Source organism: Helianthus annuus, chromosome 10, assembly GCF_002127325.2.
Source record: "Helianthus annuus cultivar XRQ/B chromosome 10, HanXRQr2.0-SUNRISE, whole genome shotgun sequence".
In the NCBI taxonomy this organism is placed as follows: Eukaryota; Viridiplantae; Streptophyta; class Magnoliopsida; order Asterales; family Asteraceae; genus Helianthus; species Helianthus annuus.
Window position 1 is genome coordinate 21,752,955 of NC_035442.2, and position 18,084 is coordinate 21,771,038.

At 36.9% G+C, this 18,084-nt stretch overlaps 1 protein-coding gene across 1 annotated transcript; it reads left to right on the forward strand.

Moving 5' to 3' along the window:
• Positions 1-6,190: 6,190 nt before the first annotated feature.
• LOC110884167 (secoisolariciresinol dehydrogenase) lies at positions 6,191-10,017 on the forward strand. The gene is made up of 3 exons (XM_022131850.2): positions 6,191-6,342; positions 6,466-6,534; positions 9,095-10,017. The coding sequence occupies exons 1-3, from the start codon at positions 6,314-6,316 to the stop codon at positions 9,894-9,896; spliced, it is 900 nt and encodes a 299-aa protein (XP_021987542.1). The 5' UTR covers positions 6,191-6,313; the 3' UTR covers positions 9,897-10,017.
• The last annotated feature ends 8,067 nt before the right edge of the window (positions 10,018-18,084 follow it).

The following is an 18,084-nucleotide window of genomic DNA, read 5'->3' on the forward strand; positions in this document are numbered from 1 at the left end:
ATGTAAGTAAAATAAATAAAGTAATATGAGTAAGAAAATATTTGTTGTCAAATGAGGATAAAAATATCTTTTCTTGTTTAAAAAGTGAAGTGGTAATGTAAATATACAGTTTTAATTCCTCACATGACTCAAGAATATATACGTTTTAAGAAGTTTTTAAATAAATTTGTTAAGATACTTATGTTGTGTTTAATTTTTTTTTTTCTGAAGATTTGTAGACTTAATCTTAAAGATTGTAAAGCGTAACAAAAAACTATCCTCAACCTTCTTTAGGTCGTCCTTTCTTATAACTAGGACGACTCCACCATCACAAGAAACAAGTTACTTTCTCTCCATTTCATTTTTTTTTTTTGAATTAATTTCAATCTTTTTGATTTTTCTAACCAGCTTTAAACCATAACCTAATATTTATAGTTTTGTTTGTTATACGATGAAGGAAGTGCGCCTAATGAATTACAATCCATGATAAGTTTTCCTCTCTCATTGATGATTCTTCCATTCTCAACCATAAGCCAACGACTTCTTTTACGAGAATGTGGTCTATCATAATGACAATGCTAGCATGATATCACCATGCTTACCATTAGATCTATTCTATAAGCTGTCTCGTTAGTGAAGGGGAATGATGTATTGCAAAATACATCTATTTCATGTGTATAGTTTGTACAATTTTCGATAGTTTTGTGTCGTTTTGTTATTGATTTTTCAAGATACTTAGTCATTTGTGTTTTGCAGGGGTCCAGGGGAAAAAGGAAATGAAAATGAGCAAAAAAGAGAAAATTGAGCTTCCGGACGAGTCACAAAGGATTGGGAAATAAACGAAACGGAAAAATGGTGAAATTTAGCCTTGCCACGTCGCGCGATAGGGTATGGAGAAGCCCCTCGCGTGACGCAAGGGGGCAAATGTCCCCGCATGTTTTTGAAGACGTGGCGCTACGCGACAAAAAGACCCAATGCCCGTCGCGTGACACGACGGGCTCAAAAATTGGGAAAAATTCGTTTGTCGTCCAAGTTTGATATATAAACCCTAACACGGCTTTTATTCATTATTCTACGAACTAGAGCTGCTATAGGGAGATTTTGAAGCACAACAAGCATAGGAATTGAGGTTTCAAGCGAACAGGAACAAGAACTCTCGGGTTTTAACATTCAGTTTTATGTTTCCTTTGTTTCCTTTGTTTTCTTTGCTTTCCACCATGTGTTGCTGAACTTGTTATGACTATTGTTCATGTTTCAAAGATGATTGTTGGATAAAACTAGGGATGAGCAAAGGGTATAGAATACCGTCCCGATCCCGAAATCCCGATCCCGATCCGTTTTCGGTACCGGAAATGGTATCCACTTTTGTGATTTTTTGGTATCGGTACGGTACGGTACGGTATCGGTAAAATACCGACTTTTACCCTTAAACTACCGATACCGTACCGATACCGTCCCGAACCGACGTATTTCGGTACCGGTATCGGTACCAAGTTTACACAAAATTCGGGATCGGTATTGGTCGGGATCGGGACGGTATCGGTATTTACTCATCCCTAGATAAAACTTTGTAGCTACATAGGTTTTGTGATGAATATTTGTTTATGATTGGGTTTCAAACGGTTTTAGTAATAAATTGATGGATTAATACTTTAGTAATTTATATTGTTCATGAATTCAGTTGTGTATGCATGCTTAATAAGTTATTATGCTTAAAATATGTCATGATATCAGTAGGATATCAGCAAGTATGCCCATAAAGATTTTAAAAACGAATTTAGTCTCATAAGGGCATTTTGGTCATTTTAAGGTTTATAAAAGGGGTTTATATGAAAACTGAGGTTCTGGTCATAAAATTTCTGTAAAAATATTTAAATTTATGTTATTATTACAGTAGGATATCATATATATGTGTGGTTTATGATTTATGGCCAAACTATGCACCAAAGGGGCATTTTGGTCATTTCACACATAGTTTTAAGGACTTATTTGGGATTCTGAGTTCATAACTTATACCTACTGTAAAAATATTAAAAATGGTTTATAATTTCAGTAGGTAACAAGTATTGGGTGCTAAGTATGGTTTAAAACCATACTATGCACCTATTTTGCGCAAAAGTCGACAAATGACGATTATTTCGATGTTTAGTCAATTATGAGGTTATGACCAGATTTGAATGATCACAATATTTTATTTATCAAAACAAATCAGTAACAAAAGGTTTTTGCATGCTAATTATATTTAAAACCCAATTTTTGTGTGAAAAGTGTATTATCGTCATTTATTAACTTCATGTAAGAACTCTAAGTTAAACTCGGAACATAATCTGTTTAAATATCCCAAATAATTCCAAATATGATATCATATCAGTAGGTGATGAGTTTTTATGTTAAATTATGTTAAGAACTCATTTTATGTGAAAAGGGTATTTTAGTCCTTTTTTAAAGCTTATATTTTGATTAATTAAGCAAACTTAGTTTATGACCAATTTATAAATGTTAAAATATACTAAACATGTTAACATATCAGAATGTAATTCATTTGCATGCTTAGTTATGTTTAAAATCTCACTTTTGAATAAAAGGGCATGATAGTCAAGTTTCAGCATAATAACAGAATCAAGTAAATAAACTCAAATTACTAGGTGACCATGTAATATAACCTCAGAGGGTTATACTACTACATAATATGGTCACAAAGGAACCTTAACACATAATTACATAAAGGAATTAAGCTAAATCGGGTCAGAACTGAAAGTCAAATCAAAAGTTAAGCTTTTGCGACTTTCGGTTGTGAACCGAGCCTAAACTTAGAATTGTCAGGTCGAACATGTTTAGACATGTTCTAATGATGTTTACCAAGTTATTAAAGTGATAAAACATATTTTATAACTTCTACATTATCAAATTTGAATTTATTTAAAAACTGACCGTTTGACTTTTTATGTTAATTACTTTGACCCGACAATTAACTAAGTAAACGTGGTAATTAGGAGGTGCCCTTTTGAGGGATTAACACCTACCTAATTACGATCACGTAGCCATATTCGCCTCGAACAATGGCTGGACCGTTTAGATCTAAACCGAAAGTCAAAGCCGATTTGCGGTAACTTTGACTTTCGGTTTTTAAAAGCATAAAAACCGGACTAGAGTGGCTAAGGACACTTACAACAGGTCCTAGCTCGAAATCTTGACTAAGGAGGAGCTTCCTTTTGATCAGGAACCTCAGAGAAGAAGTATATAAGTGATTTTTGAAAGGTGCAAGCATGAATGGAGGATGAAGGCACCTATTTATAGTAAATCATGGTGTCTTAGGATCAATCCAGGTGTTTTTTGATCATCCTCAGATCATTCCAAGTGTCTTAGTGTTAGTAAATACCATCAAACAAGTCCTGGTTTTGAGTTTCAGGCATGCAATGACGGTTTGTGTGGGCTGCAAGGCTGCAACATGCAGCTGTCCAGTTTTTGCTTACTGGGCAGTCTCTCGCGGGCCGCGTAAGATAAGGCCTTGGTTCTTTGCGGGCCGCGACTCTCCTTCAATTCCGGTAAAACAAGTTTCAATATTGGCAGTTTTAGTCCCTGGTCCTTATTAACTTCATATAACTTTCATTTAGCACTATTGGCCCCTACAGTTAGTTTTTAATGATCTTGGGACTTATAACAAACATCGTTAGGCTTCCGTTCAGTTAAGAGATCACCCGAAAGGACTAGTTTATCTCTTGACGCTTTTAACCCTTTTTTCTCGAGATCTTGCACAACTTATTATATAACGATACCGAAACTCTATGTAATTAATATCTAGCATTCTCGGAAGTATAATTGGACATTACGAAGCTCCGGGTTTGTTAAAAGGTCACTCAGAGGTAAGAATTAACATGCTGACACGTTTAACCCCTTCGTCTTATAACTTTCACTTGTTTTTTCACAAATGGCTTCTCACGCCTAATAATTTACTCGCTTAAGAATACAAACTTCATGTAAGGTCATTCAGAGGCATAGTTTTAGCATGTTGACACCTTTCGTCCCTCTGCATACATCTTTTCACTGTTTGTCAACTTTGGTCCTTCAAAGTCAATTTATTACACGTTTAGGGTTTAGGACACGTGTCTTCACATAATTGGACACGATTTTACGAGGTGTTACAGCGGATCTTTCTTAATTGTCTTATGATATTTACCTATCTAAATCTGAATAATTGTTCATAGATTACCCCTTTACACTCTAGGGTGCATTGAGATTGTCGCACTGTGAGGTAGACCGTCTTTTGGGTACTTTAGTATTGTTAAATTTGATGTGAGGCAATCCGACCAACCAGTGAGTTTAACAGCTTTTAGGGTTCTTTCCGAACACCTGGAGAAGGATCGAGGGTTCTTTAGGATTTACTATTAGTTTAGTATCATAGATCCAGTTCCATCTTAGTTACCACTTACCATTACCGATAGAAAACCATGATTCACGAATAGGATTCCAAACCTAGGTAGTGCCTTTTATCATCATCTGATTTCACCTACAGTTAGAGTTCGTGTTAGTCAATCTTTTAATTAATAGCATTAGAATTGTTAGAAACCCCCTCAAAACATGAAAACAATAAAAATCAGTAGTGTAGATAAGTAATTGAGTCTAGTTCACGTTTTCAATAGGAGTCTCGTGGATTCGATATTCGGACTTACCTTAGCTTTACTAGAGTCGATAGGTTCACTTGCATATCAGTAGTTTTGTTTTTAAAGAGACTAGAGTATTACTTAGTGTCTAATTTAAGGTTAATTTAGTTAAACTACTTTTAGCACATCAGGGAACATCAATTATAGGGTAGCATTGATAAAAAGGGGGGCATAGATTAAGGTGGTGTTTGTTTTTCTAAAAGATACCTGCGCAGGTTATTCTGTCTGTGCCGCACAGACCACGCGTAGACATTGCCATCAGTAGACTGTTTGTTTTTCTGAAGACGTTTCATTAAAAACGCATGCACGAGCTCTTCTTGGTGCAGACTTGGCCCAACCACTTCTAAGATCTTCTAAGGTTTGCATAGGGTTAAACACCACCACCGTCCACCACTACCACCGTCCACCACCCACCACCGTCCATCATCCACCACCCACCACCATCGTCTACCACCATCGTCCACCACCACCGCTCATCACCACCACCACCACCACCGTCCACCAACACCACACACCATCCACGTCCACCACCCCCACACACCGTCCACGTCCACCACCCACCGTCCACGTCCACCACCCACCACCATTTTCCACCACCACCATCTGTACACCACCACTAGTTTGTTTTATAAGTCTATAATACATACGTTAAAAAACAAACAACCTTCTTCTTCTAGACCGCAGAGGTTTGTTGCACCTCTTGTTTTACAGATGTCTGCAGATGTGGTCCGCAGACTGCAGACATTTTACCTCTTAAAAAACAAACAACACCTAAGTGAGAGTGTCTATCGAAAGGGGGCATCTATTAAGGGGTAGCATAATCTTTTCCGGCAAAAATGAACATATAGGGAATTGAAAGTCAAAGAAATCCTTTTTTACTCCGACAAGAGGGTAAGGTGTAGGTATGCAATATTGTAAATATGTAATCATATCTAGCAATTCCACTGCATTTGACATATTATTGCATTCATATGAAAATGGGGAGATTTTTGGTGCGTACATGATCACAAATTGTGAAACACGCTCCTTTTGATGAAAACAAAAAATATGAACGTATAATACAAATACAAAATATAATTATTTAGATTTTCGAATCTAACTGTAATCAATCGTATGATCTCCATTGTGAATATTACAAACAATATATAGAAGATACAGAGAGCTATACAAGGAAACTAGCAATCCTAATCAAGAGGGAATATGCACAATAATATAGGAGATATACATCATCAATCTATAATAAATATATATCGCTAACACTAACATCTTCTAATCAATGTTGAAATCATAAATTAACCAAACTAATTGATAAATATTTAACAAATGCAAGAGTTCAAATAACCATGAAAAAGGTTGATACATGAGTTGAAGTTACCTTTGTATCCTCAAAGTTATAGAAGTTGATTTTTAAATAAATCAAGATATAAAATTCACTAATGAACTTATATTGAAGTCACCAACTCCATTAATGTGTAAATCCAAGACACATGACTCCATCCCTTGTGTGCATCGTCTATATATATACATACATAAAAGATCAAGCCTTACACTTTTCCCTTCCGTTCTAAGTTGGGTGCCCCCCCCCCCCCCCCCCCACCACCACACACACACACACACAATCTCTTATCTCTATAGCACTTTGTAGATGTATGTCGATGGTCTAATCAATATCAATGATGCTAAGATCAATCAAACCCACTTGGTTAGTTATTTCTTCCACTTCATCTATATATATAATATATGTATATGTACATATGTGTATATATATGTGTGTACCAATTATATGTATGCATAAAAATCTTCTTGACTTTTTTTTTTGATAAAGCATCTCCATTTCAAGAGGTGTGGTTGCTTCAACTTTCCAGTTTGGCAGGTTCTCTTCCAAGACTTCAAGGTTTGTTTCTCATCATTCTTGATAAAAATGTCAATTTTTAATTATTGTACTTGATTTTGTATCTTAAAAGTTGTGATCATACTCATAGTACATATAATACATGATAATTTTTAATCACTGTATTTAAATTCAGTTTTAAAATGTATATATTTTCATATAAACTTAGAAATTGGATGAGGTTGCATGTGAGATTGTGGGTCACTTGGGGACTTCAATTATTTCAATTAAAGAATCTTCTTTCACATGGTACTCCTTGAGTCACGACGGATCACAAAATCCAAAAACTATTATGATAACATTACTTTTAATAAACTTTTTTACTGTATATTTGGGAAAAATTATAAGAAATAATAGCCTATTTTGATTTAAGAAAAAAGATTGAAAATGTATAGAAAATTTTAAATTTAGGATATGTACTCAAAAAGAAAAATGATTGAAAATGTATACAAAATTTTAAATTTAGGGTATGTACTCAAAAGTAAAAATTTAGGGATTAAAATGATTATTATAAGATGTGAAAGTTAATTTTTTAATAAATTTAGGGATTAAAATAAATGATTTTGGTTAATCAAAATGTCTCTATATTATATAAACTAGTGATTTTTAATGACGCGCGTTGCGCGAAAGATATTGGTGTTTTCGATCGACGTCATTCTTCAAACGATTCGAGATAAACGATGCGTAATCAGCCATATCCGGCATCGTGGAGTGTATTAAAAAGGGAGCAATTGGACGATTGGATGCTGGGCTAGGTGTTTCTTGGAATGCCCACGGATTGTTTGGGTCAAAACCAAGATTATGAGGATTCATTTTTCGTATTGTGGTTGGATGATATTTAAAAAAAAAAAAAATAAGATAGAGATGATTATAGAAGAGGTGGAGTAGTTGTGGTAAAAAAATGAATAGAAGTGTGAGTATTTATAGTGAATAATTTTTTTTTAAACACATAGCCGTTGGCCAACGACTACTTGTCTTGGCCAATGAGATCCCACCATGTCATCTTGATAGCCCCGTCCAACGCTCGGGCTGAAACCCCCGCCCAAGGGGCTACGCCGAAACCCAAGCCCACCCGGGGTGGTGACTTGGGCGTTTGTACCCAACCCACGCCACAACCCCCGTCCCCGGGCTGAAACCCTCGCCCAAGGGGCCACGCCGAAACCCAAATCCACCCGGGGTGGTGACTTCGACGTTTGTACCCAACCTACGCCACAACCCCGCCCCATACCCCATATTTTAATATACCCTAAATTCACTGTTCATTTAGTTTGATTTTTATCATATATGAATTTTAGGTTTCGTTTCCCTTTTAACGAGAAACAAAGTACTCGTACCTCACATTGTTAAATTCATGCTCTCAACATGCCAATCACTTGTAATTAGTTCTGAGTAAAATTCGTTTGTAATTCAGTCAGAGTTGTTGAGTCGTATAGATATTAAACTAGTTATATAATTAAACTAGTTCGAGCTGAAAGTATATTAAACTAGTTATATAATTATCATATATATTGACCAAATCATAAAAGCGAAAATGAACGTTGATGACGTCTGGGATTAAGGATCAGAATACATGTAACGTCTAATCTTAGACGTTACCATTAAAGCAGATTAGGCTAGTGTCTCATCCTAGGTGTTACCATTATAGTAGTTTAGGGTAGCGTCTAATCCTAGTCGTAAGCGTACCATATACACCATAAATATCTTAGTATCTAAGTAATTAACTTGCTTGAGTAAGACATTGGTTTTTCTTGTATTTCAATAATCTAATACTTTGATTTTAAGGCTACGTATAGATTAACATTGTTATTAACTTGTTATTTAAGATTAGTATAGAGTCAAAAAGATTTGAAAATTTAAATGAACAAAAAGTTGAATACGTGCTCAAGTTAACGAAGACTCGAAAGACAATCCACTCACTTAAATCCGTATGTATCAACTCAGCTAACAGATTTACTTTTGAACAAACAAAACAATTTTAGAAAGAATTTTATTCCAAATATCCATTTTCATTTATTTAACAAAAACCATGTTTTGACATGACAAAAATTTGGTACAAAGTATTTTTTTTAAGAGTAAACTGTTAAAATGGTCCCTGAGGTTTGGTCATTTTTGTTACTTTAGTCCAAAACTCAAACTTTTTGAATCTGAGTCCATGTGGTTTCAATTTTGTTGTCATTTTCACCCAAAAGCAAAACCTGGTTAGATTTTTCAATTAACATCATTTTTTTTGTCTTTTTCCTCCCTTTTAATGAAAAGGGCAAAATTGTTAGATTTTTTAATTTGGTATAATAGAACCTTAAAAGACCATTTTACCCTTCATTAAAAGGGAGGAAAAAGACAGAAAAGTTAGATGTTAACTGAAAATTTTGACCAGATTTTGATTTTGGATGAAAATGACAACAAAATTGAAACCACGGGATCCAGATTCAAAAGGTTTGAGTTTTGGACTAATATGACAAAAGTGACCAAACCTCAGGGACCATTTTGGCAGTTTACTCTTTTTTGAATGATGGGAAACAAACACCATATGATGCTTCTTTATAAAATTTGTGACATATCACAGCAAACTAGAAGGCAAAGTAGCATTGATAACCGGAGCAGCTAGCGGCATTGGCAAAGAAACCGCAACCAAATTCATCGACCACGGGGCTAAGGTGGTGATAGCCGACATCCACCACCACCTTGGTCACACCACCGTGGCACAACTCGGCCCAAACGCCTCATTCGTAGCGTGCAATGTCACTCACGAGCCTGATATCGCCAATGCAGTCGACTTCACAGTAACTAAACATGGAAAACTCGACATCATGTATAACAACGCGGGGATACCATGCCGGACCGCACAATCCATAGTTGACCTCGACCTCGATACTTTTGACCGTGTCATGTCAGTCAACGTCCGGGGCGTACTAGCAGGGATAAAACACGCATCACGAGTAATGATCCCCCGTGAAAGTGGGTCCATATTATGCACTGCCAGTGTGACAGGAATATTAGGCGGTTTGTCCCAACACACTTATTCGATATCAAAGTTTGCGGTTATCGGCATTGTGAAATCGTTAGCGTCCGAGTTGTCTCGACATGGTATTCGGATCAACTGTATATCGCCTTTTGCGATCCCTACAGCGTTTGTTATGGACGAAATGAAAGAGTATTTCCCGGAAGTTGAAGATGAACAAATAGTGAAAATGGTGCATGATGCAGGGGAATTCAAGGGGGGTTATTGTGAGCCTGTTGATGTGGCGAATGCTGCTGTTTATCTTGCTTCTGATGAAGCTAAGTTTGTTAACGGTCATAATCTTGTGGTGGATGGAGGTTTTACATCTAAGAAAACCATAAAGTTTAGTGTACCAGATCATCATTGATTTGTGATTACAACAATAATTTGTAAATCTAATACTATGTTTAACAAGGTTAAGCGAAGTTGTTTATGAACAATCTCTAGCCATTGGTCACTATACCAATGGCTGATCCAAGTTTTTTTTTTTTTGGTGTCCCTAATTTTAATGCTTAATATCTATTAACTTAATTACGTAATTTTCAAGTTGTGTTTAGACTATTTTTGAAACTCAAAACATAATATTATTAAAATTCAAGATCCTAACCAATTGTTCCATGACTTCAACTATGTAAATAAGTTATGATTTATAGTTTTATAACAATGTTTAAACAAATTGTTAAAAGGGTTTCGTATATGTTTTTGTTTTTTGTCTTCTTTTGTAAAAGCATCTCATTTAAAAAGAGTAAACTATAATTTGTCTTCTTGTGCTTTGGGTACACGAGAGGGGTAGGGGTGGTAATCATTTGTACAAATTCCATCACTCACAACATTCAATTAAGTTTCGCAATAACCATTATTTCATCACTCACAACTTTTTTTAGTGGAAATGGTCATCACTTGTGATGAAATTCCATCACTCACAACATTTTTTATTTTATTTTTTTAAATTATAAACCAACAATAAAACACTAAAATTATAAGTTATAAATTTCATTTAAATTAAAACATACTAGTTCACTATTTTAGACTACAATTAAAAAAAAACATACATAAAGAAACTCTACTCCTCGTCTGAATTAGGAAATTCCAAACCTAAAGAATCTACTAGTTCGATTAAATCGTATCTCAACCGAAAGCGAGTTTCTTCATCACGCAGACCATGATGGGTAGATACCATCCACAAGAAGAAAGCCATGATGGGTAGATTCTTGCAACTTTTTGAACGCCTTTTCTTTAGCCTCAACAGGAAACGGAGGAGCTTTCACAAAAATAGACCATGATGGGTAGATACCATCCACAAGAAGAAAGCCTCGTCTGTAGACCATGATGGGTAGATACCATCCACAAGAAGAAAACCTCGTCTGTAATATCGTCCATTAACATAGAATGGACAGAAGGATGCGGTACCATCCGTTACGGTTTGGAACAACGACGACGTGTGCAAAACAATGATGTCGTTGTTTGAACCCGGAACACCAAAATATGAATGCCAAAACCATAAATCATTCGACGCCACCGCTTCAAGTATGATGGTTGGTCTTTTGATGTCACCCCTAACATACACCCCTCGCAACTCTCTTGGACAATTTCTCCCCTCGATATGTGTACAATCGATGCTATCGAGCATCCTAGGAAAATGCCATCTAGCCTCATGTGCAACGTAAATACGTGAGATGTCGTGTATCGTCGGTTTACGTAAAAACTCTTTACCATACAATCTAATGACCGCGCTACAAAAAAAATTGCAGACATTCACGCGAAGTTCTGTCCGACATAGCTAGGTATTCATCAAATTGATCGGGAGGGTTACCTGTCGCTAGTTGGCGAATGGCGGACGTGCATTTTTGTATCGGCGTGAAACTTGGTTTGCCCCTCGCGTCGTAAACTTCTTGAAACCATTCTTCAGTTGCTTCGATGTCTCCAACAATTTTTAAAAATAATTCTTTTGGTAAACGGAACCGATCTCTAAACGTTTTGGCATTGTAGACCGGATTCTCCACAAAATAATTGTTCATCAACACTTCGTTGGCATGTAACCGATCATGATCCACCATTTTCTTCTTTGGACAGTTTGAACTTCCTTCAAGATCGTTATACACCGACACGAAAATTTTAAATGTCTCATTGCCGGAAGACGATTGGCTATCGTTGTTGCTGTCCATCGGAAACGTCGAATCCTTAGGAAAATCCATTTGTGAAATGGTATAAAAATTGTAGAATGTATGATATGTGTTTGTGTTTTGGTGTGGGTGAAATGGTTAAAAATTGTAAAGTACATATAGATTGTTTATAGGATTTTTTTTATTTATTAAACTAACGTTAAAAAAACGGTCAACTGTTGGTGCATATGTCTGTCGACTTCATCTTGTATCGAGTCTTGTAACTAGATAGGATAAACCAGTGCTCAGAAGTCAAGAAAATAGGGTTTTAATGCTGTTTGACCAGTGCGAAGTGGCCAATTCTCATGAAGTGGTAATGTCAGGTTCATGGGGACTGGCCTCTCCTATAAATACCTGAGCTTGGTCATTCATTTGTAACTTTGGATTCTGGAAGCAAAGCTCTGCCAAAGTGTTGCCAAGGCTGTAAAACATTGTTATATCAATACAAGTGTCCGTTAAAGTGATTCTTATTGCATATCAAGCTGATTCAACATCAATACGTCTGTTTCCGCCTCTCGTATTGATCAAGAACTCTTCTGATCGACTTGTTTAGGTCGTACAATGATCCTACAAGTGGTATCAGAGCTCAGAAGGAAGAGTTCTTACCATTTCAGCTTGTTTTCACCGAAAATTCTCATTTCTACTCATTTTCTTCACATTTTCTCAAAATTAACAGAGTTTTTACGGTTAAAATGGACTGATTTTCACATATAACAAGCGAAACACAGTTTTAATCAATCCTTGAAAGAATCAGAACTAAAATCGACCTAAAACGTGATCAAATTTGTCAAAAACATATCCGATTGTGTGACATCAGCATCAGTTCGTGTGGAAATACAGCTCAGTTCGTACGAATTGAGGTCAGTTCGTGTGAAAGTGTCATTTAGTTCACAAGAAGTGGCCCAGTTCACTTGAAAGGTGTCCACTTCGCTTGAATATTCATCCAGTTCGCACGAATTGGACTTTGATTGGATCAATTCGCTTGAAAACATGCCAGTTCGTGTGAAATTTACTTCCAGTTCGCTTGAAAGTGTCCAATTCATTTGAAACTTCTTCAGTTCGCGTGGATTGAGGTTTGGGCCAGTTCGTATCAAATCAGTTCGTTCGATTTTGAATTAGGGTTCCAGGTCGTTTGAGTTCAAATCGTTTGAACCTGATCGTTTGAGAATTAGGTCCAGTTCACTCGAAGTGAACTAGGTTGTGTGAAATTGATCCAGTTCGTTTGAATCTGATTCAGATCGTTTGAAACATCCAGTATTCTAAAATGGGGGATGATTTTCTGAACACGTTTAGTGATGTATTTGCTTACACTAGCAGCACAGGAGAGAACACACCAGACAACACGAACACCTCAGCACCAAACCCGAACCATAGGAAAACCATTGCTGATTCTCTGACTGTTGATAACGCCTATGGCACCTACAACAAACTGCCCAAGCTAATGGCCATAGAGGAATACAACAGACGGGCAAGTAGGTTTGAGGAATGGCTGAAGGCATTCGCATACCTAAGTTGGAAGAGTTTGAGAAGTGGTTTTGACATTGGAAGAACTGACTATGAAAATTTAACTGATACTGCACAAGAAAGTTTCATTGCAAAACAGAAGTGCATCGCCTTATTACATCAATCAGTGAGGGATGATATTATATCATTAATTGACTACAAAGATTCCAGAGATTTATGGGAGAAATTAAAGATGAAGTGTGTGGGTGGTGCAGAAATTGTTAAAAACAAGAAAAAATTGTTGAAAAAGGAATTTGATCTGTTTGGGTGTATGAAAAATGAGTCTGTGTCAAAGATGATAGAAAGATTTTGTCACTTAAAGATGGAGCTCGTAAGATATGGGATTACGTTTACACAGGAAGAATTGGTTGATAAGTTGTTTGACTCACTGCCCGATGAGAAAGATTGGCAGTATTTTGCACTAATGTTGAAGAACACAGTAAGTTCGACTGATCTGATAGTTGATTTGCTAATTGAGAGGTTGGAAAGCCACGAGCTGGAGATCAGGAAAACGAATAAAGTCAACAGTACTCAGTATCAGCAGAACGTTGATTTGTATTATCGAGGAAGTATGATTCCAAAAACGGTATCACCAAAGACTGCAATCTCAGCAGAAAATCTAAGAGTGCCAATTCAAGAAAATCAAAACAGCAGTCCTGCTTCAAGCAGCGGATATCATGGAGGAGCGTCTTCATCGACTCCAAGTCAACAGCAACAATCTGTTCCGAAAAACATTTTCCAGTGCAACATTGCTGTAGATCTTAACAATGCTCAAAATTTCAGTGAAGAAGCAGCCAAACAGCAGATGGTATTTCTAGCATCCATCTTGGAGTCTTACAAAAGTCTCTTAGCAAGAAAAATCGGAAACACTAACCTCACCAAGGAAGACTATGATCAAATTGACCCCGAAGAAATGGAGTTGATTGACATCAAATGGTGTATGGCGAGTGCGGTCAGAAGGGCTCAGAGATTCATGGAGATAACAGGCATACACTCCATTGGTGGACCTTCAACCAAGTTAGGATTTGATAAAATAAAGGTTACATGTTTTAAGTGCAAGCAAAAGGGGCACTTTAAACGAGAATGTCGAAATGCAGCTACTGATGAAATGGCCAATCCATTCCGTGAGGACTATTATAAAAGGGCCATCTATCATCAAAACAAAGCAGAATCCCCCAGAATGAAGCAGTTAGAAGATGCTCCCAAAGAAAAGTCGAGAGCATTAGCCGTTATACATGATGATGAGGGATTTGATTGGAGTGATTTGTTACCGGAAGAAGATGCAATGGGTTATGCCTTTATGGCAAAAATTGTTCCTTTCAAAGATACCCGAACAGAAGAAGTAAAATATGTCAACAGGAAGATGTTAGCCCAATGCATGAAAGATAAAATCTATCGAACATGGAAAGAGGCAAAAAGCACAAAAAGATGAGATGCTGATCGGGAATGCTATTTGGATCCAAAAGGAAACATAGTTGTTGAACCATCATCAATCAGTGTTGAAACTCTTATCGAGCAAATAACAGAAGAAGAAGAAGCAAGACAGAGAATGTGGTGGGCAAAAGAAGCTGAAGAAAAGGAGTTGCGGTCGAAGAAGGTCGATGATGGGATAATCGACACAACCAAAGAAATGACTGTAGAAAATCTAAAGAAAATGGCAGACAAGGTGCTCGCAGCGAAAGAGTTAGAGGTAGATTCTAAGTCTGGAACTGAGTCAAAGAGCAAGGTCAGTTCTAATGATTCAACAAATGGGTCAGGTAAGACTGATAAAGCCAAAATTGAAAGCGACTGCAAAAATTGCATGAAAAACTACAAGGTTTGTAGTACACATGCTTATCTCAATGGTAAGAAGACTGAAGAACTGACTGATAGAGTCAGAGAAGTTGAAAATCAGATCTTAAGTCGTGACAAATTGGTAAAAGCTTCAAATGATTGAATAAAAGAATTAACTGATAAACTTGAAAAAGATAAAATTGACGTAGAACGAATCAAGAAAGAAAACGAAAAGTTAATTCATGAAAACCGTCAACTTTCAGAAAATCATGAGAAGCTAAAAAGAACGATAAAAGATTCTGATGAAAGAAACGATAAAACAACCAAAGAAAACCTTCAATTGTCGGGGGTTCTTTAGTCGAAAGAAAAGCAAATCAACCAATAATTGGATGAGATTGCAAATTTGAAGCTTCAGTTTCAGGAAGCTAAGATTGAAAATGAACGAATCAATCTGAAACTCAACAGTTACAACTCCGCAAGTTTTGTTCTTCAACATATCGTTCCTAAACCAATTGGGAAGAACAAAGCTGGTGAAGATGTATATTCGGATGGAACTGGGGTTGGGTATCATCAGGTTCCACCGCCAGTATTGAATAATTTTTCAAAGAAAAAGTCCGGGTTGGCTAATGATGAAGAAACAAATGAGGTTAAAATTCCAGAAACGATTGATATCACATTCTCTTCATCATCTGATGAAGACAGTGTTCAGTCTGAAGTTGTTAAAAACGTGGTAGAAAATGTTTTGAAATCTGACAGTGACTCAACTGAGGATGAAGAATGCTTTTTGGATAAATACATTCCGAAATCAAAATCCAAAAACAACTTAAGTGAAGAACCTACTATTGTAATGTACAAGATGTCGGGCTCAGATAAGTTGTATTCGGATTTTGAATTTCCATTGGAGAATGTAAATATTGACAAATTGAAAAATGTGTTTAAACTTGTTGAGATTGATGTTTGTGAAATCGAAGGTTTGAAACATTCCAAGAGGCAATTAAACTTTGAAAAGGATAAATCTTACTATAAAAAACCTGTTGTACCACCGCGTTTTTCTAGCAACAACCAAAACAGATGGTCGGGTGGGTATCAGGGTGGTAAGAACAATCAAAGAAGGAACTTTCAAAACAAGAAGTTTGTTGAGAAAAAGGGTGTTTGTGAAAAGATCGAGTTTTCATTCCGAGCAAGAATCTGAGATTTTTTCAAAAACCAATGAAGAATTCTTTGGGAAGAAAGTCTCACAGCCTCAGACCGAAGGCACAAGTCAGGTAGTTGACACCCGAACATGCTTTAAATGCAATCAAGTTGGACACATTGCACGAAAGTGCACCAACTCGAAGCCTAAGTCTGTGGTTGTCGAGAATCCGAAAAGAAAAGATGATGTAAAGGGAAAAGCTCCAATGTTTGTTGAGAAAAAGTTTTTAAAGAAGGAAAATGTCAAAGTTAAAACTGAATCTGTTAAAGAGTCAGTTAAGAAAACCGAACCCATAAAGAAGCGGTTACTAAAAATGATAAATTTTACAAGCGGGTTGCGTCATCTCAACAAGCATGGAAGCCAAAATCTGTTGAAAAGAAAGCAAGTTCTCCAAAACCAAAGGTTTCAGAGTCTTCAAAACAATCATCTTCTACCACACCGGTAAAGATGAATGTTGCTTTGGATTATTATGAGAAAATTGAGAAAAAAACTTCTATCCCACCAGGGAAGAAGAATGTTCCGAAGAAAGACCAACCATCTGGTCAACCTCAAAAAGACGAATTTTTCTTGTACAAAGAGGTTGAGGTTGGGACTGAAGAAAGTTTAAAGATGAATGACAAAAATTTCCCGCCATTGTACACCAAAACCACAATTCTAAACGTCAAGCTACCTGAGTCGAAAGAGGCTTGCGAAGCTTCAAAATCTCACTAAAATGTTTGTAATATGTGCAGAAGCTTCCGAGATCCATCTCACGCTGGATTATGGATAGTGGAGCTTCTCGGCACATGACGGGGAAGAAAACCCTACTGTACGATGTTCGAGGATTTAATGGAGGTTATGTGGGATTTGCAGGGAATCAAGGTGGTCGTATAGTTGGTGAGGGAACTTTATCAAACGACATTGTTACATTCGAGAGAGTCAATTACATCACTGAGTTGGAAAACAATCTGCTGAGTATTTCGCAAATTTGTGATTGTATGTATTCGGCGCACTTCACAGACAAAGAATGTTTGATATTGAAGCCGGGGTTTGTTGTCCCCGAAGAGTGGATCATCATGAGAGCACCAAGAGTCGACGATCTATACGTGTTGGACATGAGTGTATCAACTACTACCACGGGTCAGGCTCACTGCTTCATGTCAAGAGCAACGGAAAAAGAATCGCAATTGTGGCATCGAAAAATGGGCCACATTCACCTGTGAAAAATGAACCACCTGGTGCACAACGACTTAGTAACTGGTGTTCATCTGAAGGGTTTCCATCTTGAGGGGGAGTGCATTAGTTGTGTCAAAGGAAAACAGCAAAAGAAATCTCACCCTGGGAAGAAGGAAAACTCAATCTCGAGGCCGTTGGAGAGACTTCACATGGATCTTTTTGGTCCTGTGAATGTCAAAAGTATAACTGGTGATTTCTACTGTTTAGTAGTCACAGACGACTTTTCGAGATTTTCGTGGGTAACATTTCTGAAGACAAAAGATGAGACATTCGAGAGTTTGATGACACTTTTCAGAAAGATTGAAAATTTGTACCGTACCCGCATCAGAAGATTAAGAACTGACAACGGTACAAAGTTTAAGAATAACAGAATGGAAGAGTATTGTGATGAAAGAGGTATACTGCAAGAATTCAGCGCACCTTATACTCCGCAGCAAAATGAAGTAGCAGAAAGGAAAAATAGGACGCTGATAGAAACGGCCAGGACGATGCTTGCTGATTCCAAACTACCTGTTAATTTCTGGGCAGAAGTAGTGTCAGCCGCTTGCTATACGCTCAATCGGGTTCTTACGGTGAAGAAATTCAACAAGACATGTTTTGAGCTGATCAACAACCGCAAACCTAACCTGAAGTATCTGGAACCGTTCGGGTCTCCTTGCACAGTTCTAGAACCTTATGGAAAATTTGGTCCAAAGAGCATCGAAGGAATA